This window comes from Ischnura elegans, chromosome 5 (assembly GCF_921293095.1).
Source record: "Ischnura elegans chromosome 5, ioIscEleg1.1, whole genome shotgun sequence".
In the NCBI taxonomy this organism is placed as follows: domain Eukaryota; kingdom Metazoa; phylum Arthropoda; class Insecta; order Odonata; family Coenagrionidae; genus Ischnura; species Ischnura elegans.
Window position 1 is genome coordinate 96,608,996 of NC_060250.1, and position 26,100 is coordinate 96,635,095.

Here is a 26,100-nt window from a genome sequence, read left to right on the forward strand (position 1 = left end):
TACGTAGAAAGTCAAAAATATTAGTTTCCCATAAGGTATATCACATCCATAGAAACTCGATCCATAGCAACAACATAAGCAACACTTGGTTATGATCGATCACAACGTACTTTCCATCAGGACTTTTGGTGCTTCAAATGCACGAATTATGAAGTAGATTTTGACATCTGCTATTTACCGATTTCAAATAGAAATTGTTAAATCACTCTCCTACTCACTTTAATTCGTAGTATGAATGAACGGGACGAACAGATAGCCTAGAACATTTTACTCTAATATAAACGAATTTGGCGAATATTTTACCTACTAAATTCTGGCTTAAAAGAGTTCCATATGAGGAACAAGGAATGGAGTCGAAATGGCTTGATAGAAAATCTACTTACTCATAGTAGTGGTTTTCACGGCCATCGACTTATCGGAATCTTTCGAGCAATAAAATAAACTACCCAGCAAGTGCTCTGAGATGCGTGTTTTTTCTCTTACCACCAAGACGCACATTTAATGAAAATGCAGATAATCCCTTATCTCACGGCTTGTCCGACGGCACATTAGTTTTTATAGGCAAAGATCTACGGAGATGCACATTGGTCGGTTGCGCTAATCCGCCCAGACGTTGAACTAAATAAATGCATTCCAGCCAGATCTATCTCGCATGAGCCAAAAATTATTTGCTCACCATAAGCTACCCACATCAGATATTGAGGTAGGATACAGCAGTATGGATTACATCAAAGTAAGAAGTTTTTAATTTTAATACTGTAGCGGGGAGACTTGGTAACGGTCGTTAATGACAGGAGAAGGAGAATCAACTAGGAGGATTCGGGAAATGGTGTGTTTTGGAACCACCATAATGTTACTGAGTATACATTTTTAGGGAAATAAATGTATTTAAAAAGATCCGAAAATAAGAATAGTTGTTTTTGCAACAACGCACGTAACACTGCCATAAACCAAAATCCGATAAGACAAGTCGCAGCGCTGTAAATCTCGGCACTGAAGAGGTAATTTCAAGTCATTCCTAAGGATTTTCCTAATTATAAGTCATTCCCGATTACAAATAACACAGAAATACCTCAGATGAGAAAATAAGTAAAAAGAGAGAATATCATAGCTGTTAAATTAGATGAGCACAGAAGATTATTAATTAATTTGATAATTTAGGATATTACAAGAAAAAAAATTATTAGTGAAAAAATCATCTTTGGCCAAATTCGGCTCTTTCGATAGGTCAGTCGAAGATATTTCGAAGTCGATATTTCTAAATAGAGGTATTTACAGGTCAAGACAAAAAATGTGTGACTGTTGTTTCGATTGCTCCAGCGACCTTTAATAGGGTTCCATAAATAATGCAATAGAATAAAGAGGTATACTGACAAGATCATTAATTAAGTAATTACCAGTAATTAAAAAAATATACAGCAACTTTTAAAGATTATAGAACAATGGCAGATAATTTCTACAACTAATTCATCACCACGTAGGCAGAAGTCTTTCGCAAAGACTAGAATGACATGGCCAGCCACTAACACGTCATGGTAAACATTTTGTAGCGAGAATTTACAGCCAGTAGATGGTAACTGCGGAAAAAAGACAAATTAAATGCTATTCATCGAGTAAACATGCCCAAAGAGTTAATCTTCCTCAAGTAATTAAACAGGCACGGCGCGTGCGTCTCTGTAGATTAGAATTTGGATTCGCAGCACGCTCAAGCAGAAAGAAAATAAAAGGAGTTCCACAAACCATTACTTACAGAGTTGGCACGCGCCGCCGCAGACCAGACTCTCCATCCAAACTGGCCTTCAGCATTCCCTTTTTATTTTCGTCCGTTTTAAATGCTCCGTTATGTTCACTCATTCATTATTCCTCTTACATGACATGACATTTGCCGTCGTCTTTCAAAAGACGCGAAGACGAATGTCGCACGCAAAACGCCTTCCTCACTGCTTCCGAATCCTCCAAGCCATTTTCAACCACCTCATTACGCTCTTGTCATAGAACAAGGGCGAGCATTACCACTAGAGTGATAATCGATCCCTCTTCGGTCTTATTAGTAAAGACTCAATTCTCAATTTCCAACAATCGGTTACACACACATCACCTATCGGATTAAAAGCGAAATAAAGCGTTTCTATGAAGAAAATTTGCTAGATAGGAATATTATACGAATATTATACGAAATACGAATGCATTCATTTTTCGATATTAGACCTCAGGAGGCCAGCACATGGCTTCACTCGATTAATCAATATTTAAAAATTATTAATTTTACAATCATATTTATTTCTTAAATCAGTTTGTATTAAGAACGAGAAAATATGATCAGAATAAAAGCTCATTTTGCTTACATATTTCTATACGTTTTTCCGCCATTACGAAGAGTTGTTGATTCGGCGAAGCCAGCGATAGCCTTGGCTACACGTATCAGCTGAATTTGGCGGAACTATGAAACACGAAACATTGTACGTTCCACAAAGTTTTTGATGATCTGACCCGATCGTCGAAATCTGGGTCAGACCATTAAATTAAAATTTGTGGAACAGACATTATTGGCGTATCTGTGACTATGTTTCTTGTCAACACGTAGTTTATTTCGATAGCAAATTTCATTTCCATCAAATTTCACGAAGGAGGAACGCACTCAGGATTTTAATAAAATATAATTATAAGTATTTGTTTTATTAGCTGCTCCCATTTTCCACAGTAATATTGAATTACGGGGTTTCAATTTTGTCCACAGCTTCTGGCCACTGCGCCGCCACCTTGGGCGCTCTGTTTATATTTACTCTGAGCGTGTGATACCCCAAAGTTAGGCCCCCTCCATTCTCTTTTAATCTCCCCGATGATAATCCGGCAGAAATATCCTTTCCCACCACCGATTTACCCATTAACCGCCACCTTACAATACACTTCTTCTTCCACCCTCCCAATATGAGGCGCAAGGAGGAGAACAGTGCTTGCAGTAATCGTTCAATTACGTTCGAAATCCAAATCGTTTCCGGTTCGGGCGCAAATATGACGAGATCGTCCTTCCGCTCGTCTAATGGCCGATGAGAGAGCACGCATACACATAGCAAGGGGCAGTGGGCAGTAGAATATTGAAGGTCTGATTGCGCCCGGAATAACCGAGGCGCGCGGGGGACCCATTCTCTCCCTCGGCCCACTGCCCGTGGCGCAGGTGCACTTTATGGCGCGGGATGAATGGATGGATGCCTGACGCTCCCGGCGAGAATGACGCGGGGTTCGAATCTATCGGGACGATCATTCCTCCTCTCTCCCTAATGGGCCAGCACGCACAAGGGACATCGCTCTCTTGCTCACCTGTATTCCCTAGTTTCTTGAGTTCATAACATGTGTGTGTGTGTGTGTGCCTCTCTCTCTCTTCGTACAGCGCGCCAAATACGTTGGCGAGTGGGACGGAGCAAAATGGAGGGAGGAGAGAGACCAGCCGGTTGGCGGAGCCGGACGGCATTTCTGCAATGGTTCGAGTTAGTGAATTTATAATTTTACGCGAAAATATATTTCAGCATAACAGCACAGAAGCATCACGATGAGTAACCAATAGAGAAGGAGTAAACATATTTCTACATGTTGGCACGAAAATATTTTGCATATATAGCTTATTTCCGGCATATTTATGTAATTTTGAGATCGTTTTCGATAGAGCATTTCCATAAAACATTCACACGCAGTGAAAAGATCATTCCCAACTTCCCAACGCACATTCAACCACGATTCGAGGCTACCATACCACGAGGCTACTGATAGAAAGGTCGATTTTGATCATACCTGGGATAGTGTTTAGTAAGGAATTTCTACACGAAGCCGCGAAATTTCCCTGTGCATGAAATCTCTAAATGATTGTACTCCTCTCAACTTTTTGAGCGACACTTCATTACGCAAATCTTTCAGGAGGATAAATTATGTGCCAATTTTGTTGAAAAATACCAACTTCCAGACAACTTAACCGATCATTATTCCGAAAAAACAGGTTGTTACTGAATGAAGTAAGATTTTTATTCTTTAATTAAGGGCCTAAATTAATAGAGGTTTTTTTTGCGAATTTATCGTCGGGCGTCATCCAACTCCCCCGCCGAAATAATATGCAAAAATTACAGCTTTCGCATCATCAGTCGAGAGATTCGCAACAGCAGCGCAATTCTGGGAGTCGAGCCCATGCGCCCTTCCAGCACTCCACCATCGTCGTCCACGTCCCGACTTCGGACGGAAGACGTCTTGCGTCTCGTCAAAAGAGCCATAATGCGAGCCGAAGGATGTGCAACGACCCACTTCGCGGCTGAATGCATTCAGCGAGAAATTTCCATCCACAAACACACACACACAAGCCTTAAAATATCCCACGCCCACCCCGCCACCTCCATGAAGGAAAACACCTTTCCGAGAATCCTTTCGTACTCCAATAAACTTCACCACACCATCATCATCCGCGTCACTTCAAATTAAGAAATTCTGAACGCCGTCCGTCGTCTTTATTTTTCCCCATCACGAGAAACCTTTTACTGGGTCACTCATCGTTATTTCGTATTCATCAGGAAGAGAGGAAGGATGAGGTGACGGTGACACGCCAGAAAATTTCTCGCTTACGATGTGATGGCTAAAGTCAAGTGCACTCCCCTTGATTTTGCTCCTAACAAACAAAGAGAGACCCAATTTTTAAAGAACTCAACAGAAGAGCAGTCTCGCGCATGCTATTTCAGCTCTGATGAAATACCAGGACAGTTTTAGACGTGAACATTCCACGGAGAACAAATAATTCCACTTGATCGCGATTCGAACCTGTGCGAGAGGCTCGCGGTTTACACGGACTTACGAAACTCCTTCAAGGTACGCCTCTAGTCCGCTTTTATTTCCTTGAGTAAGGACAGTGTAGGTCAAAATTTTATTTCTTATATGATTTAAGTTCGGTTCATCGGCTTTTGCAACATATAATGGAGAGGAGCCAAAGCAGCATCCCTGCTCATTTACCGTTTGCAGAGATAATTGAATTCGTATCACATCTAATAAAACTCAAGGATTCCATCCCGAGTTTCCGCTAAATAGTAATACATGTTTAGGTGATCCCCAAAATACATACTTTTGTTGTCTCAAAAAGCGTACTTAGTAAGGATGCAGGGATTATATTTATATTTTCCATTTCCATGCGCATGTAATATCCATTTTGTCACCCTGCATTAAGGCCAATTTATGCGGCAAACGTAAAATTGATCCAATTCCCCAGTTCTCGTCCAAGCACTCTTTCTAATCCACGAGCAATAAACAATAACTCTTTTCCTGCCTTTCGATCTATTGGCTAAAAGCTCATCTTGGCCAGGAAAAAAAGTAATTCAAAAGCATTAAAGTGTCCGTCAGAAAAGGTGTACCTACGTTCTAGAACTAAAATCCGTAGTGAGAACAAACAAGAACGTGCACTTGTACATTTGTCATCCGAATCAGATATGTTAAAGGTTAGAGATGTTAGGTGCGCAGATTTCTATCTCCCAATTTAATAACCATATTCTTCTAAAATCCCCACTAGAATTTGCGAATGTCAAGTGGCGGAGAGAAATTTATAACGAGTAAAACTTAAGTGGTGGAATGATTTAATGCTAAAATCAGTAAAAATATTAAATTTAATGGAAAATGAATTATTAATTGGACGAGGTCAGAAATATACAAAGGGATAAGAAATATGCATATAACAATCGAAATTGACAGTAAGATTATGAAAACAACTGGCAATGGGAAATAACGAAAGGCGTAGAGATAATTCCAAATGATGGCTATGCCTGAAAGTATACAAAATCACATCATTACGAATTTTATTCTCGTAAATACGTGGTTGTCCCTCCAAATAGGTTTTACTATCACTGTGTTTGACAGACAGACTACCTTTCTCAATACGACGGTCGTTGACTAAAAAAAATGTTTTAAAAATCATCTGTACGGTGGAAATACCTCTCCAACCACTACCCATTTCGCCTATAACTTTTTAATTAAGAGTGGCAGACCACATACTCGCGACACAACGGTCGATGAGGATAAAAATTGAGAATAGTCCGAAGAGTCAGGGCGCGCCGGCGGAAACTTCTCTGAATCACAGGAACACTACGAGCGACTCGGTCAATGAATCATGGAAGAGTCGCCTGGCTCCCGCCTTCACTGGCCTTAAAATGAATTACTGAGGGAAAAAGGCACAATAACTGCGGAGGAAAAAGTATTCGCTCCCTCCTTGTCACTTAAAGCGTTCATGCATATTCCACTCGATGGCCGTAACAGTACGAAAGGCCGTAGGAAATGAGAACGCAAGAGTAGTAAAAAAATACTGAATTGAAATAGATTAAAACTCTTTCAAGGTATTAAAAAAAATGAATACCAAAGGCTTTCCTTTTTCAATTCAAATAAAATGGTATTATTCCAGAACACAATACGCGGCTTATTTTTCATTTTTCTTAGAAAACTTGTCTACTTATTGCTTCACGACCAGCTACTAGCAAAGAAGGCCTAAAGGAAGCCTATATCCAATCTTTATATTTTAGGAATGAAATACCGGACCGGATCAATGATTTTCCCATAAACGCTAAATAAAAATATGAAATGAAATTCGTGCATCGCATGAGTTTTCTTAATACGGATTACTGTAGGCAAAATATAATTTTAATTGCAAAGATAAGGTTGTATTAGGGACTCACATTGCATACAAATGAATACGAGAGTTCTTTCCTCTGGTCTTCGACACATGAAAACCCTACAATACCCGACGGCGCAGCGGTGCAACAGCCAAGGAACGTAACTATATAAATGTACACGTATTTAAATATCATAATTTTTTCAGGCATCATCATTACGTTCTTATGTGAGATGCGTCAATTGTTGTATGAAACTCAAAAACTTAAAGCCAACATAAATTTTGGATTACATAATGTAGCACGAGGACAGAGCACTTTCGCGTGAAATAAAGAAGACGTCAGCAGAATTCACCACAATTTACAACTGGGTCTACCGTCCGGCAGTTATTGCTACTTCTTTGATTTCTATCGCAATAACCGCTCCCCGTCGTACTAATATGAAGACATCGACGTCCGACGCAATTTTCATCACGTCCTTAGTTTTAGAATTCTATCAGCGTGTACGTGCAAACATCATTGTGGAACTTCTGTAAAAAATTGCCATTTAAAACTATTTAACAAATATCTCAAAGCATTTTGAGTAAAAAAGCCTAACCGCCTAACCTTTGCCAATACCCTTTAGATGGTTTGCAAGTAATGAAGAAGATTAAGATGACAAATTTTAAAATCTCACTAAGAAGTCGAAATGCTTTCAAAAATAAGACAGGAGTTCGAAAATCCGAACGAATCGTCAGCGACTACTGGTCACTATAGTAGAGAGACGCCCTTTGATGGTCCTACGGCAAGCCTCGCAATAGCCGTAGATCGCAATAGATCGTATATAGTGGTCAGTACTTTGCGTTGTGTCCGTAACAACTAAGGTTCGAATCCTGGCCACGGCAGTGTTTAAAGCATTAAAACGGTATGAAATGATTTCCTTTGCCGGCCTCGGTGATAGCGGGGTCAAGTCCTTGCCTGCCACACAAGGGGTCGCGGATTCGAGTTCCTCCGGGGTAAGTTCCCCATATCCGGGACATTAGTGCATGTTAGACTGTAAAGTTAAAAGCCCCGATGTAAAAGGCCAATGGTGCTATTTTCGATGATACATGAGTAAATATTCTGCTTTACGCGTAAGGTTTCTATGTCGGCTATTGTATGGTTTTCATGTGGCGAAAACCAGAGGGAAGAACCCACGCATTCATTAGTATCAAATTGAGCTCCTGATACAACCTTATCGTTGCAAATAAAACAATATTTTGCCTACAGTAATACGTATCAAGTCAGCTCAATCAACAAACTGACTTCATTCCATAATTTTGTTCAGCGATTTCAAGAAAATCGATTCTTCACGGCTAGGGCCCCAACAGAGATTGTATACATCTCTGTAGCGACACGTAGGGGTTATTACGCAGATGTAAATTACTTGCTGAATGGGTGAAGGGAGTTTTTCAGGGCGGGTGTAATTGGGAAGGGAGAGTGTGGGAGGGTTGATATGGGCGTGGGGAAGCCGGACCAACAAACCGTTCGTCGCAGGTGCGCGCCAGTAGGTCTCTCTCCTTCCCCTCGTCCCCTTCAATGGCACTTCCTCTTTTGGTCTTCGTCTCCACACGACCCTTCTCACGGAAATTCACTGTCCCTAGCCAAAGGGAAGACTCCATAGGAAAATTGACCGGAGTGCGCATAAGCGTAAAGTATTGCGATTGACTTCCTAGTGAGATGTTAACATTTGTCATCTTAACCTTCTTGATTACCTGCTAACCATCAAAAGGGTAAAGTTAGTGTTAGAGTTTAAGCTTTCTTTGACTCAATACGCATTGAGATACATATCAAATAGTTTTGAATGGCTTTTTTTTTATCCCAAAATGGCTCGTATCCACCCACTCACAGAGACATTGATCCTGCAATCCTGAAAAATTACGTCGAATACAAGGAGAACACTCAAGGTTACTACGGAATGGCCAAAAGCTACGAGTAACGCAGAAACCTCCATATAACTTCGATATTATAATTATTTAAAACACGAAATGAGGCAGATTGGAAGGGAAGAACTGCAGACGGATTAGATATATGGAGAAGGTGAAGTTTATAAGACTGAATAATTGTTAGTGTGAAAATATTAGCTCATAGGAAAATTGAGTGGGTAGCTCCGTCAAACCAATATTCGGATTGAAGACTGCTGAAGATGATTATGATGAAAAGTCAATAAAATAAATACTTAAGAATAGATTTTATTTAAATAATCATGCCTCAACTAATTGGAAGGGATAAAAGTTAATGTAATTAAAATTTTCAGCGGAAATAAACTGCTAATAAACAAATTCACCGCTTCAAGTCAAACGATTCCATCGTCGGAATCGTTAATCAGAAATGTCCTAGAGACGGATATACTGCAAAGGAGGTGTGCGAGGAACTTGATCTGGGATTTTTCATTTCAATTCTGTACGCATGTACAGAAACCGAAAATCGTCCTTTACTCTGAAGTAAGGTGTTCAGTCAACCACAAGAGATGAAAAGTATGCAAAAGTACTGAAAGTAAAGCTTACTTTGAAGAAATTGCTTCTCACTCGCTAATCGCTGCGTTCGCAGTATAATCTCACAAGCTCAAAAGGACACACTCATTGTCAAAGTCATAAGCGGGGAAAATAAAGACTCATCCTGGGCCAAATAAATAGGAAGACAATGTCCTCTAACGCAAAATATAACTGAAGGCTTGTCAGACAAGGAATACATCCATTCATCTGTTCATAATTAGTCTGAGGTGGTAAAATCCCACTTAAACCGTATCAAAGAGTTCGCAGCTAATTCAAAACAGCTTATTAGCTGCAGATATACAAATGCATCCTTTAATTTTAGCGGGGCTTGAAATTAGATCATTCCGTTCGTGCCCAAAGTATCTTATTAGCAACCAATACAAAGTAATTACAGTCTGCGGGTCGATGAAATTCGGGTGCGATTAGGTTTATCACATAAATGATTTGTAATGAATTTCCAGAATAGTAAGATCAAAAGAAATATATGGAAGTGGAAATACAAATAAGCCACAAATTCTGGATAGCATAGATATTTTTTTCAAAGAATTGAAAGTTGATTTCAATACCATTCTCGAAATTCACCAGAGAAAATAACGTGGTAAGTTTAATAGCGAAATTTTCCACGAGTTGAATTTATCTCATTGCACATGGTGTTGAAAGCCTATTCGTAAATTCTTTACATAACTTATGTGAAAATGAAGGGAAATTATAAAAAAGAGTGCATAATATTCTCGCAACAAAACGATGTCCTCAAAGAAGTCGCAGGCAATCCAAAATATCTGAAACTACGTCCTCATACAGACACTGAATGCAACCAATAAATTCAACTAGTATCAACAGGAAATGTTTAAAGATTACTATATGTGTCCCGTTCACGGATAATTTTAATTTAAGTAGGGTCAGCTATGAATAAAGCAAAGTAGTTTCCGCTTTTCGATCTAACCCTGACACATATAATCAGAGACTGAATGACGCCCATTAGTAATGAAGAACTTGTTGCGACGAATTAAAGAAGACAGTGAGACATAAAATAAGAGCTCTGGGTTAGAACTACATCCAAGTATCTACAAAAGTTGAGCCTATGAAATTAGAATACTTCGAGCCGATATCTAAAACATAAAGAGCGTATTAGGATAAAAGTTTAACAACAACTTCCCTTAAACTATCAGGGTAATATATCGCACACAATCGATTTTAAATGAAATTTTTGGCATAATTTGACGAATTAACGCGATGAATTTAGTTCTAAGTTGCGAGCTAAGTGAATGAAACGATCCCTCATCTCGCAATTCCCACGTTATTTGAGACGATTGCCATCTTAAGACCAGTCCATCAGACCAAATTATATTCCATCGCAGTGGAAAAATTACGACACAATAACAGGAAACTGGAGCCCGTATGATTAAGCCCAATTAGATGCAATTAAACTCGATTAAGACAGATTTGGCGAAACCGATTTCAATCTATTTTGATTTTTTTTGTTTTAGACAAGTTTGACCGTTATCCATATTCAGAGATTGTTTCCTGGGACTCGCTTTATTGCACACAGCCTGCGCTGATTTAAAAATAATTAAGGAGATTACACTCAGCTCGTGAACGACCACAACCACAACGACCACGGGAAGAAATTGGAACTGCAACTTATAACATGAGAATAAGATTAAACCGTTAATTAAAAAACCCCTAGGTTAACTTTAAAAAAATGGTATTTTGACTATTTGCACATACAAAAGTATTATGCGCGCAGTAATAGCAACATATCTATGATGAAGCGACAGATTCGACGGATGCGAAAATGAACAGCCTTCTTATATGGTTACCATGCCATACTCAGTCAATTTATTGGTAAAATTAAGGTTTATTAATTGAATAAAAGATTAAATTTTGGAGGAAAGATATTTCAACCACTTAAGTTACTTATTTAAAATCTACGGTAATATACGCCTGAGGAAAATGTTTTTCCAGCATAATGAATTCCCTTTCACGTATTTTTGTAGCCTATCCACCCACGAATCGAGAAACTCACCACGAAAAAATCATTTGTTTCGACTCGGATGAACCATATAACGATCAAAGCATACGTACTTTACGCCACTAATCTTATTCTTAAACACCAACGTCTATATTTAACATCTGATACACGGTTAAATTTACCCGAGGATGCGGAAACAATGTTTATAATTGCATCCTGAAAAATAATCCTACAACTTTTCATCGCAGGCAGGATGACGAGTGCTTTTTCGTATTTATATACACATATGACTTCAATTAGAGAACTTGAGTTCGCTCAACCGCCTATAAGACTGGCTAACTTTGTAGAGGTACACACTTGTGCGAAACCTTGCTCCTGTATTGCTGACAAGGCACGCACAAGAAAGGAGAGGAAAGTCGTTTCGCCTAACGGGAGTGGAAGAGGCAAAGGTGTGGAAGACTCCGCAGAGGGGAGGAAGAAGGGAATAGGATGGATTATAGCTCTTTGTAAGGATCCTCCGTTCAGCCACTCCCTTTTGCAACAGGGTTACTAAGGATGAGGGACTTGTTGGGATGAACGGACTTCTGATAACCACGGTGGAGGCCCGGCGAAAGGATGAGTGGTGCGGATAGCTTTAAGATGGACAATCACGTATTCCACAACCATCGCTACTTTTACACCCTAACCGACTACGGGTTATTGGAAATAACACTTTCTTCGGGCCTAAATCGCTTTGAATAAAAAATTACTTATTAATAATACTTAATAATGACTTATATCATACTGAATATATAAGTAAAGTAAATGAAAAAAAAAACACTTCGGACTTTAATAGCTAAGTCAGACTACATGTCATTTTTTTCTTTTTCCATACTTTTAATTTCTGACCTTTTCCTTTGCGCATCCGCGGAAAACCCTTTGTTTGACCTTGTGATGCTAAACTTATTATGACGGCCAGCCGTTAAATTATTATAGCTACCTCTAAGAGTGCAATTGTGCTTTATTCTTGTGTTGCGTGGAGCGATACATTCTCAATGAGAACTCACACCACCTCATTCATGTGCAAGTGTGGTGGATTTTTAGAAAATATGAAATACAAATGTACCTTATTGCAAGCGGCATATTGGAGATCAGCAAAGACTTTTGCGGTGGATCGCAGAGTATAATCTAGATGTTAATCATTTCATTCTAGAGGTGAATCTAACATATTTTGGGGTGCTGGTAAAACAGTACTCAAGGGGGATAACAAAAATGAAGAACTAAAGTACTATTATAAATTATTAAATGCTTAAGTAGAAAAGTACAAAGAGGGACACCAGCTATAAACAGCAGCCGAGTGAAATGAGCATTAAAAGTTGGGGAAGAGGGATCTTTTTTAGGGGATTTGGTCGTCATATTCAGGAGGATAAGCCATCAAGCGTGGAGAAGATGTCTATCCCAACATCAATTATCAGTGACTGACAGAGTACTTTCAAACAAAAAAATCGATTAAAATTTTCCGAAACTAGACTCAAAACGGGGAATTAAAATCCTCTGTTTCATCATTGATGCACTCAAATTACAAGAAAAATAGCTATAAAAAATCATCGGTCATAGTTCTTTAACCGTCATTCCTCACAGTGAGTTAATTTGAGATAGTATTTCCGCTTTTTAAGCTAACTAAATGGCTAATATAATTTATTGCAGCATTACCATCCCCTGCTAACACGCGCGGTTGATAAATAAAAGTAAGTAGGTATATGGCTACTTGGCGTTTCCCGCGTTAATTGGAATGATTTCTGCATACAGTTTTAAGTAATTAGTCAATAAAACACAGAATTACATGCAGGAGTTTTCGCTAAATCCTATAGTGAGAATATAACTTATTATCATCATAGTCTTTTCTAACTATTATTCGCCAATAGTTAGTCAGGGATATTAATCCTGTCGAAGTAAAAAATCGTTCCCAAGCGTTGATTCAGCGAAACTTAGTAAAAAGATTTGTCTATTTTACATTACAATTACTTATTCAAATTATTTTCGATATCACTAACATATGAATTACAGTGTAACATGCGTTAATTTTACCTTCTAATTTTGAAGCATATTGAAGCAAAATATGTGTCATTTCTTTCCAGCGCAAACCTTAATATGAGCCATACATCCGTATCTTATCCAAGGGCAACGTTATTCTGCTCATGAGTTCAATCCATGGCTTAGAGATTACAATAGATGTCCCCAATTCATTGACTTGACCACCAAAACCATAAAAAACAATACAAGCAAAGCTTCGCATGACATCCGACTGTCATCCACGGATATTTACCCCAAATGCTTTATGGCATGTTGACTACTGAATGGGATTCACGAGCAACTTCTTCGTGAATAAAATGACTCAACGCCATCTGCGGCCTAGATCAAACCACGATCATATGGTGTAGTAAGTGACTAACTTATCACCACTCGATCCGAGATCAGGAGGTAAAAAATTATTCTCCAGTAATTACAGTATCTCAAACAAAATTAATGTTATCTCCCGCACCAAATTAATACTTAAGGTATAAATCGGGCGTAGAGCAACGTTAATTATCTTGGCGACAAGATGGTTAATAATTGTTACAAAAATTTTATTCTTTACTTAAAAATAACGAACTTACAGACATTCTCATTTGTTTATCCTTATCGGCTTTGAGAAAATAAAAGCATTTAAATCCGACAGAAACTCCCAGGAAAAAAAGACAGAAATTCTTCCATGGTATGCAGGTTTCTTTATCCTCGAGCAACAGTGTCGGATTCCCTATAACTTTTTCATTTCATGCAAAAATGAAGGGTAAAATTCAGTTTCAAATAAACTTTGCTTTCAAATATTTAACTCATTGCTCAGTTACAAGCGAGGCGAAGATTACACGAAGTTCCAAGGCTCGTCCGAGCGCCACTTGAAAGATTAGGTTCATAAAACTGACCAATGCCGAAACACATAAATCTCCAGAAATAACCCATAAACCTTATCGTAAAAATATTTAACATCAGTTATGAAGGTGGACAACGTCTACGTTGGCAGTCATGGGGAGTCGTCTGCGCTGTTACGTCAAATAAAGACAATAAATAATTGATCTTAGAGAATGAAAAGAGAAACCTTGGGTTTTTTCGTTTATGATCTTCATGATACAAATATTCCAGGCACGCAGAGTTATTTCGATTGGTTATCTATACAAGATAATGATTCATAACTGCTGTAGTTAAAATGAATACTGAAATGTTTATTAGCTTCCTATTATACATTCTTTTTCAATAATAATTGACAATAAATCATTGAATGGGTTACTTTTATTGAGATTTTCCTATTTAAATTGTGACAAACTAATGAAATAATTTCCTACGCTTTTCATAAAGCCATTAACTTTATATATTGGGGAAGATGCCCATTACATTTGTTTCGCTATTGCCAATTGCGCTTCTTAACTGTCTTCAAATGAAGTTTAAGGCAATACTTCGTCACAGTCTTATTCAGAATTAATACCAGGATTTAAAATCTCAACGCACAAACACGGGTTGATAATACCAAATGCAGAACTCTTCCTTTTCAAACAAATTTTAAAAAATGATCTTTGGAAAGATAATAGCTATTGTTTACGAAGGGTGAAATTTTGGAAATGTATATTTATAAACTAAATAGGTCAAAAATAAATTTGAGACCTCCGCTCGGTATTCTTAGATACCTCAGTTCCCAACACCAATTATGTATTTTATTTTGAAGGTAGTTATTGTTGGGGCATAATAGCTAACCTCAAATATATCCACACAAAAATAATTAACATATAAAATTCTAAGACCAGAAATGCGATATAAATTGATCCTTGTACGATAAGTTAGTACAGAGATAAGACTTTCATTACTCTCAAGGAGTTGCTTGAGCTTTGGGCTTTGTAGGCGACATTTGAGTATCCCCACAATCATAATACCAACGGAAGTACAGAGTTCAGCACACTAATTATATCTGCTGAAATGCTACCAAAATATTCCATGCCTGCAACTAAATTTCAAAATCATACGACTTGACCCCACATTGTCGCAGGCCGATACGATAACGAGATGGCTTTTTTTTTAGAATGGAATGTCCGATAGCAGCAAGAAGGCGCTTTCTCCTATCCCTTCTCTCTTATTTACTACTTTCATAACTGAACAGCTTAAACCGGTCCACTTCTCGTAAAATACCTCGTGATCAAAGTCAAAATTCCATCGGGACCCGTCCTAAATTTTTTCAACTAAGAACGCTCAACAACGAAACAGATTTACCGAAAAAAGTAGTCGGTTATAAAATAGGAATTTTGATCATTTAGATGCATTTGAAAAATTCAGCAGAGATGGGATTTCTACTCCACGTCACATGAGGCTGTAAAGTATAGAATTGGAACATTATCAGGGATTTCTACTCCCAAGATGATATTCAAGAATCACACAAGAACAAAACCTTTCTGCGCATTAACAATTTTTAATTACGGTATCTTGAACGAAAAATCTATTTGAAAATATGAGGCGATAAAAGAAAAGTCGAATAAATACAAATATGATTGGACTTTCTGTCAATAGATCTATACATTCCTTTGGGAATGTAAAACGAGGTTACCGAGGAAATACGGCATAAATGAGGTTTTCAAGGACAGATAGCGAAAACAAGTAAATCACGTCAACAAATATTATCTTACACCAATTAATCTTCAAAGGTCAATTAAATACCTCTTAAAACATTTCAATTAAGTATAAATGTGTCATTAGGAAGCGTAATTGGCCCCCTTTTGATCATAATAAAGATAAATGACCTTTGACCTCCAATTAGCAGAAAAATGCTCTTATTTAATGACCTCTCCGTCATCTATCGCGACATTAGTGACCACCCAGACTTTGAAATTATAATCGGATTTAAACAACGTTCATATGTGGAGCCAATAGTGGGGAATAGAACTTATTCTGAGCTAATGCACGGCGGCACATTTCTTGCGAAGGTCGTCCAATTATCCCCATGTAATGTTGTGGATGGTGTTAACATAAATGCGACAGATAATGCGCAATATCTGAAAGTTACGAAACTTCGAGCCTACCGTGGGAAACATGAATAAGAAATATTTGTGACGCAGTACTGAACAAGCTAAGGTTTGTCAATCAAGTCATGATAAGATTTTCGGATGGAGAAGTAAAAGAGAGGTGCTATATCGCACTCGTCTGTCCACACCTTGGATATGCAACGAGCATATGGGATCCATGAACTTAATAAAATACAAAGGAAAGCTGTGTGATTCGTCCAAAATTGCTGCGGGCGTACAGAAAGAGTTAGATATATTTTAAACGAATTAGGCTGGGGGACGCTAAAGACTCGGAGGCCACGTGCTAGGCTTATATTGCTTGAGCAATTAAGAATAGATGTATTCGTATTTCCTTTTTATTTATGAACAGCTCTTGTCCGAACAACCCCACCCTACGACTATTGAGGCGGCTTATGGACACTATGGTGATAATATTGAGGTAATATGTATATGTAGAAATTAAAACCAAATAAGGAAACAGGAAATCAGATGTTTCAAATAAAGACCTTAAAATGCCATTGGCAATTACATCATGACCATAGTTATGAAAGCAATAGCTTAAATGTTAACATTGAAATGCATGGAAAATCGAAACTGTACACAACCGATATGTATCACAATTGTCGCACAGAGACCCGATACGTTATTCCCACAACCTCTACACACATCATATATCACACAGTAAGTCCACATAAAAACATAGTACCACAGTGATGCCACGATAAAATAACAACATGAATGAACAAAGCGAGATAGGGCCATTAAGAGTGTTATCTACTATAATAAGATTTAAAACATCGAAAACTCGTGATTTCACATCACGAAACTATCAATTTACAAGCGAAGCAACTTCACTGAAGTTCAGCCATGGAAATCGTGGGCGCTGTCCGACCAGCAGCCTAGCCGTCCAAACGGAGGTGAGTCGCACCTGTGATTGACACTGTATGGGCGGGGTAGCTCATATAAACGCAAAGTTCAAGCAAATGGTCAACAACAGAGGTACACTAGCCAGCCTATAGTACCTGAGCAAAAATAGAAGTGAATGGCAGTATTGGAAGCAACTAAAATGTGCAAGAATACTTCTTGATGAAAATGCTAATAATCTGCGACGAGGCATTCTTCTTAAAAATTAGGAATAGAAAAGGTAGGCATCATATTTTCCCAAAAAAGACTGAGTTGCTAAAAATAGATTGTATTTGTAAGCCACGGCATGCCAATTTAATGACGGCAGATGAATGTTTCCACTTGACGCAGGTACCAAGCTATCTCATTTACACACCAGCAATCCAAGTTCGATATGAGCCGATAACATCTCTCCTCGACCCTTAGATTGCTAACGTACAAGATTATTTTTGAAAATATGTAGTCGAGAAAAATGATCTCCTGGCACTGATTGAGCAATAGTATTCGAAGGGCCTCTGAGTATAATTAAATCCATAGGTTTACCCCATCTCCTGCCATGAGTTGATCGGCACTTAAAATACGAGCAGAAAATTTTCTTCTTCGTACGACAAAATTACCCGCTTCCCTTTCATACCTTAGATGAAACGAAAATGTCGAATGCTAAATGTCTTAGCACTAATTTTTATATTATATACGTAAATAGATGGAAAAAATTATTGAAGTATATTAACTACAATAAATCGCATTTAGTGACATCAAATTTCAGAATATAAATACGTAAAAATAGGAACAAATAATTCTTCCGGGAGAAAAGCGTAACGCAGAGATTTAAATACGCGGATTTTTCTACAGGTTTATGAGTCTATTTGTTAATATGCTATCCTCTGCAGGATTAAAATTTGATTTTGATTACGGCCGATATTTGCAGGTAATACTCGCTGAACAACTATCATTTATACAATAATCGATGCATTTGCGTTATAGATTAAGAATCGTAACAAACAATACTTAAAAATTGTATTCCATGTATAAAAATATTCAACCAACTAACGTAATTTAACATGATGCATTTTAGAATCAACATAATATGATCCCCTATTCCCCTGCATTGAATTTCCATCATCAATTCTCTATTCATGCCTACTCTATCTATGACCTCAAGTCTCTCCTTTCAAAACCTCTTTCCCGCTAAATACCCGCTCCATGCGCTACTTCACTGTAAATATTATAATTACCATGAGTCAATAGGTTTTTATACTTGCAGAAAATTACCTTCACACGATAAATTACCGGCTTTCCTTCCATACGAAACGTAGACGTAAACGTCGAATCTGAAATATTTCAGCGCTAATTTTTATGCTATATATTCAAATAGAATAAACATTAAATGAACTAGGCATACTGCGATCCATCGCATTTATTTAGCATCCCATAACTCCTCGAAGGAAGCTCCTACAGAATTTGTTGTATGCACAAATATGTGGAAATTAACGCAATAGTCGACTCCTGACTAGCAATCCCGACAGACACAAACACCGACGGACCCAGATGAGAGAAGTCCCGAGTTCTGGCAACACCGGGAGGAGAAGATGGGGACGCTGTTAGGCACGAGGAGGAGTGGGGGGGGAGAGGAGATAAAAGGATGGGATGGGGGCCTTGGACGCGGTGAGGGGAAGGGAGGAGCGCCACGCTGTCTCTGTGTAGTGAGAGCCAAGGTCACGGGACACCACCGAAAGCCCAGGAAAGGGCAGAAAACACGGGTGAAAAGAGGATCAACCGGGGGACCAGCAGCATGAGGGACGCGGATAGAGAGAGGAAAGGAGCACCTGTGAGCGAGCCGGTCAAAAGCCCGTGGACACTCCGCTATAGGCAAAGCCCTCTTCCCCTACTTCTCGCCCCGTGGGCAAGCCAGGCTGCCTGGGCCCTTCCTCCCCAAGGCACCTCTCCACTCAGGAGCGGGAGGGAAGGAAAGGGGAGGAGAATCCGTGGAGGGGATACGGACCCGGAGGATGGGGAAGCCAAATTCTACGCCCGCCCAACCCTGCCCCACCACCGCCCCATACTTTTCCCTCCGGGGTCCCGCCCAAATGAAGAGCGTCAAAGGAAAGGAAAGCCGTAGTAGTGGAGGGGGAGCATTCCCACAGTCTTCCTCCTCGACCACCGAGGAGAGTCTTTTGGTTCCTCCAAAGATCTTTTTCTTTCTCTCTTTCTCTCTCTTGAGGGCCAAGATCTTCTGCAGCAATGCCACTCGAGGTCCTTTCTTCGCGATCCAGCAAGGAACGCACATATGTTTGAAGGAACAGCGTCAACTGAGAGAGATGCGATATTTCAGAAGGTAGATTCATATCTCAATGATCCATAACAGGAGAAGTGCATTAACGTGATGTGACAGAGAAATTCGCGGGACTTCCGTTGATCTGCTTCTTACCAAAATTTTGTGAATGCAAGGGCATACTTGTGCTCTCATAAAATGGCAAAAATCATTATAGCAATCACAGGGTCATTATTAATGGCAATTCCATTCGATTCCAGACTTGATCGATGCGCTGATTCCTATATTAATTACAGAGACATGCTTAGCACATTATATCTACTTATTTGTGCTTAGTTCATGCTACTAGTGCGATATTCTTGATTCCTGAGACTTCAAGAAGATTTGGAGATAATAATATGATAATGCGGGAATTGCAATGAATACCCACCGCATCACAGACTTCAAAGTTTTAGTAGGCCAGCCGTATTTTATGTATAGATATACATTGGCCCTGTTCAAAAAACGCCTTCTCAACGAACAATTTCGTTATAGAGATGGCTTTTCAAATCCGACGGATTTTTTTTAAATATCTCCAATGCAAATCATTAATCGCAGTTTCGAAGAACTTCATCTCAGCGGGACTAACTAGAAGCTAGCAATACGTAACAAATATTTTAGATCATTTAAAAATTTCGAAAAAAATCCCCCAAATTTTAATAAGAAGAAAGAAATGTATGATTGTAAGTATTAAAGCACCGAGACAGTAGTGTCTAAAAATAAATTAACTTGAAATTTTACTTCCCGAGGGGATCTTTTACGATTAAAATTTTTAATTTCTGGAAAAATTACGAGGCATAATCAGAAGTAACCTTGGAAAAGACAACCAGGGAAATGAACGCAGAAATATATTAACTCTGCTTCTTTATTGCAGTAAAAAAAGTCATTATGACCGCTACTAAGGCCCTGAAACTAGTTTCCAAAACATGGCAAAGAAAGACAAAAAAAGTTCCCCGTAAAACTGTTTTTCCCTTAACCGATTCTTTTTTTTAGTATGCATTCCTTTAGTTTTATAATTGATAATATCTATACAATGATCATCACAGCCAAATTCTAACTTATAATCAGTGCGTATTTCAGAGGTGAACCCACACTAAAATAGGGATAAATGCTTCATTAATTTTCATCTCATCGTGCATCAGTAAAAAAAATCACGGCGTAAAAAACAATATTCGAAAGCGTTAGCAATTAATTAAATATGCAGTGTAATTATTACAAATCAGAATCTCTCCTTTAGCAGCGACTACGGCTATTCAAACAGGTTCTTCAACAATTTGCTACGAGTATTGTAATTGGGCACATAACGAGGTCAACTATCAACATTAGATTGATTACGTATGAGCATACCACGATCAGAATCTAACTAATCGTACCCCCTTCTCTTTCAGGCAAACAAATAACCGCTGATCCACGGAAAACCCAACATCCAGCTGTAGTAGCGTACTCAACGTAAGAAAAACATTGAGAACTTATAACGCAGAAATATAGTAACTCTGCTTCTTTATAGCAGTAAAAAAGTCATTATGGCCGCTATCGTTTTCTTAAGAAGATTTTCCTTGGCATACCTAAAACAATCTAAAGTTTCCAAAAATTAATTTAGCGAAATCAATTAATACAATCATTTACTTTTTAAGACGCTTCTCAATGGCAATATTAACTTTATCGCATTTAGAAAATTGATTATTTATAAATATTACAAACTGAAAAGTCATTATCACCTGCAGAGTAGTACACACTATGTCACGAGTACATATCTATCTTCATTTCATTAAATACCAAAAGGTAAGCAGCGTGTATCGAGTTGAATTCTACAAATCACCGTGATGATATTCGACGAAGCATTTTTTTAATCATTACCCATATATCTATTTAAAAAATGATGCTTTCACAGTGGCTGAAATTACTAAAAACATCTTGCATTACGCTCTTAGGAAATCATTCGAATATGAATGTCTCCCACCTGCCCCAGGTCCTGCTAACGATGCTAAAAGTTCAAAAAATATTCTGAAATTTGACTGCTAGGCGGAAAAAGTCTATATGGTCATTATGAAGAAAAGTTTTAAGTGTTCAGGAAATGGCAATACAGAAACATTTGAATAACGCGCTATATGATCCTGGGACACGTAGTATATGTTGATGAGGTCACGCCTTCCCGAAAGCGCATCCACTGTATCTATAGTTCATTGGGGAACCTAAAAAAAATACGCGATGCATACAAATATGACGCATTTCCAATCCAGCCAGAACATAATATATGCACGAGGAGCTCCCGCACGACCTTCAGCATAAAAATATATTCCTGAGTAAAACCAACGAAACATAATCACGGAAGGTGACTATATAGGACCCCAAATCTTAAGCAGAGGAGATAAAAAAACTAACCCTGAGAGTATGCTCCAATTAAATTAATTTTGGATTCTTTTTAGCACATTTTTTTCGGAGGGTAGGAAAACGCGTTGCATAAGGCAACTTAATTCCCTTGGCTATCGTACATTTTTATTCCGTGAAACATTCCATATTCCAGTCTGGATGAATGCTTATTATCCCATTCACAGTCTCCGTTGAATACTTCAAGTGATCAGGTAGGAAATGAGAAACTTTATATGACATATTAAGTTAGAAGTTGATTCCGTAATAACGGCCCTGCAACATCAATCTCAACAACTCATTCTATTAATGCTCCCACCAAAGAAAACGGTTAGCTCACGAACGGAGGGAAACTTTATTGAAGTAGGGGTAAACACGCGACGAATCGTGAGGAGCAAGAATCTAACGCGCAACGCACGATACCAGCGGTCGCAAACGAATACGTACAGCTCGACGACATCTTATTTGTCAGATAGGAAAATTCAGATATAAAAATTTAGTTAAAAAAATATTTAGCACTCAGGGATAACCGAGGTAAATAATTTTAATTAAGCCCGCATACTTTAATTTTTTCTCGTTTTCAAAAATTAACTATAAAAGATAACGAAAACGTCCCTCAAACAAAATAGCATTCACCATGACCATTCGCATAATTCTATCGTCTCACACCAGAGGCTTAGCGAGGGGGGAGGTACGGGAGTTCGGAACCCCACCCCCCCCGAAATAAAAAATTACAATTTCCTTCGCTCTTAAAAGAAAACAAATTATTGAAAAATCATAAATTTACAAAATATTTATTTGACAAATGATGTTGTTTCGATAATGAAAAGTGTTAAAATTAATGTAAAACCCTGTACTTAGTACCCTGTTTTTCAAAAATTTTCGAGCCTGGCTTTGGACCCCCCCGAACGAAATTCCTGGCTACCCCACTGTCTAACACATAATCACCCCTCCTGCAGCAATATTCGCTTGCTCTTCCAAAACAAATACTTGAGGGTCACGTCATCATTTCGTGAATAGCACGAGTTAGGTGTAAGTGATTGACCAACTGGATGAGATGACAATTTCACCACTCTCTTGACGAAATATCGAGGTGAATAATTACTTTGCCAGTATAGGGGGGATAATGAAGCGGCGTTAGTATCTCTGGCTCTTATGGAAGAAGGGTAATGTCCTTGCCAGCCAAGCCGAAAGTCGCAGGATCGTAAACCACGTGGGATGTGATATATTACAATATTCCTCTCAGGGATTGGATTTTGTAACTGGTATGGTATTTGGAGGTGACGACCGACAGCTGAGCTCATTTGCCACATGAGGGAGGGGCAGGTAAGGAAGGATGGAGAGAAACGCGGCATCGGCATGAGCCTACTTATAACGAAAGGCGCCAAGGGGATCACGGCCAAACGCCCCATCCGACGAACGGAGCTGGTGCTTGAAATGTCCTCCACACAAAATTCAAGTAGGGATTGGAAAAATTGTTGGGATAGGGAAAATTGTTGGTCACCGCCAGGATTTGAACCAGAGTCCAAGGGGTGTGAAGCCAACACCACAGCTACCACACCAACCCAATCCCCGTGTTACAGCTGTGATTGGATTTATAGTGAGATTACATTCATAAATAAAATGGGCAAAACGCTTAATTTAAACCAATTGTCGAAACACTGGGCCCGAGAGAGATATATTGCCACATTAGCATACACTCACCGATAGTTCCTGCGCGAAGGACCCCACTACCACCAAGAATGCGACGGCGAGGACGGCGGAGGCCTTTCCGGACAGAGGGCAGTCGACATGCGAAGGAGCCATGGCAGCGACTGCGCGCGCTAAACAGTTCCGAGTCTTAATATTCCAGCTTCCTTCGCAGATCAACAGGGATTGATTGTCACTGAGTGTCCCGCAGCTGGCAGCTGACTTTGGCTGCAGTTGATCGAAGAGAGGGAAGATTTGGAGGGGGGAAACGCAAGGGGGAGGGACCCTGCACCCTGCGATTCAGGCGATCGAATCCCTACAGGGACGGGCGGTCGCCGCGACGCCCCTCTCGACGCGTGCCCATTCACAACACCCTACCGGGAGGTCCGCCCGTGGCAGAGCACGCACCCGGCGGCGGGCGCGGCGAGGTTTCTCGTGGTAGATCACGGCGAGCTTCCTCGTCCAAGTGCCGGCCGTCAAGCTGATCTCTCCCGGGGACCAAAGGAGGGCCGGCGGTGATGGTCGGACGCCTCCTCGAGCTCAAAGGTGATCCTTACCGGCAACCAAATTTCATACACTCCCAACCTCAAAGATCAGTCGTGACCAGCACGTATTTGAAGAATTGCTGTCCTCTTCCCTCCACGTATGGTCCACGCTAAAAAATTTTAAGTCCAGTCTCATAAAAAAATTCAAGCACGTCCAGTTCTCCGAACAGTAATATAGTAATACACGCAAACACAAGGATTAACTCGGGTCCTCATCTGCGTTCCCAGAGGAGGTTGAAGATTCAGGATTCCGACAACTAACCCGGCATAGCGGCGTCCACTCCGGGGCAAGAAAGAAACGGGGTAACCGGTAAGGAGATGGAATATCGGAAGAGACGAACCGTTACAACCAGAGTGGACCGATGATGAGGGAGCAAGACGAAAGAAGCACAACACGCACCACCAGCGCTGCTGCTTCTTCTTCCTCGAATCAAGTTTGACCCTTCCTCCACAATCAATCACTCTTGCAAGCGTCCAATGGTACGGCAAGTGATTTGAAGGAATATCTCCCCAGAAACACCCGATCGTTAAAATATCATCGAATTGGAAAACGAAATAAAATAAATAAGCGAGTTACTTGCGCCAATTGATATGCAAAAGGAGTTTAGATAAACAAATGACAGGATAAAAATGGATGGAAATAAGTTAAGAGAGATGGTTGACAGTTTTTCTCGACTGCGTTCACCAAAGCCGTCTCGTCTCCCACAAAGGAGTGTTGGTATGTTCCTCTTGACAGATCAAAAACACATTCACTCACTGACACCAGCAGCCACTACGGTCACACTTTTCATTCTATTGGGGGATGGAACCCAGCACAAGTTAACGTTCCCCGCCGGTCTTAGCCCTCGCCAGCCAGCGGGACGACACAGCGTTGCGAGGCACTGCGCCGCCGGAGGGAGAAGGAATGCCCTTCGCGGCGAAGATGGAAGGCCCTTTTGCCTTCGGCACGGGTAACGAAACGAAAGCGGCCGGTGCTGGGCACGGAGTGCTATTAAGTGATGGAGGAAGTTGAGCGCCGACCCGTAGAACTCCTGTGTTAGCGGCGTCCGTAGTGAGCGAGCGCTCTATCCGCCTTCGGTCGCGGCACTGCCCCCGCCAGCAAACCGACGGAGGAGGCAGGAAACCCCCGCTTCCCTCCATCCCCTACTCTCTCTCCCCCTCCACCTCCATCCGCCACGCCCCCCTCTCTCTCCTTCCCTTCCCCTCCCGCTATACTCTCCTCGTGGAAGGCAACTGACTGAGCGAGAAGAGGATTGGAAAGGGGGAAACTCAAAAGTCAGTGCTGCCAGTCTTGACGATTTCGTCGCTTTAATGGACATATTTAATTTTTTTGGCCCATCTCGTTTCCTAAACTGTGGCGACCGCTGGATAGCGAAAACCAGAAAAAAAATTTACTTCAATTGCCGAGTGAAGTCGCCCTCTAACTAACAGCGTTTTGTTAGCATTCATATTGGAAAATTGACAGGTTCTGTTTTAAGCGATGGGCAGGTTGTTTAATTCAACCAAAATATAGGTGAATTAAAGAACCCCATTAAGAAAAGAATTAAAGGAGATTCCTCAGCCCCCTTCTGTAACAGCGGTTTAATGAAGAAAGCTTCGGTACACTCCACTAATGCTAATAGGCGCCGCAGAATCTCGGGGTTAAATACGACTTAAAGACCCTAAGAATGAAAAATGAATGCCTAATCATCGTAAATATCTCCGATAATTTAAACGAGGTTCTTGAAGTAGGAGCTGAACTCCTACGATAAAGAATTTCTAGCAAGTTACGCCCGCTACCATTAATTATATTAAGTGCGCCAGCAACGCAACTAAGGCAAGCCTCTACAGGAAATTGATAATTAAGTTCCATATTGCTTCAATGAATAAATTCTTCAATTGTACTCCATTCTTAACGTAACATAGATAATGGTCAATTTACCTCTACTATTCACCTTGAAAACGAAACCGTGGTTGAACAAAATAAATCACTGTATGAAAAAGTTTAGTTTTTATTCCTTCGACTCCTACGATAAAGGATTTCCACTAAGTTACGTCTGCTACTAATCATTTTGAGGTTCTTGAAATTAGGGCTAAATTTTCAATTTCTTTTCAGATTAGTTATTGACAGTGTTCGTTAA

At 39.7% G+C, this 26,100-nt stretch overlaps 1 protein-coding gene across 2 annotated transcripts in view; it reads right to left on the reverse strand.

Annotated features, from left to right (window-relative positions):
* Positions 1-25,070, reverse strand: part of LOC124159294 (SPARC-related modular calcium-binding protein 2) — a 265,265-nt gene extending 240,195 nt beyond the window's left edge. For both annotated transcript variants that reach the window (XM_046535014.1, XM_046535013.1), the window contains exon 1: positions 23,451-25,070. In XM_046535014.1, the coding sequence (XP_046390970.1) occupies positions 23,451-23,552 (102 nt within the window). In that variant the 5' untranslated portion in view covers positions 23,553-25,070. The remainder of the gene's footprint in view (positions 1-23,450) is intronic.
* Between the last annotated feature and the right edge of the window lie 1,030 nt (positions 25,071-26,100).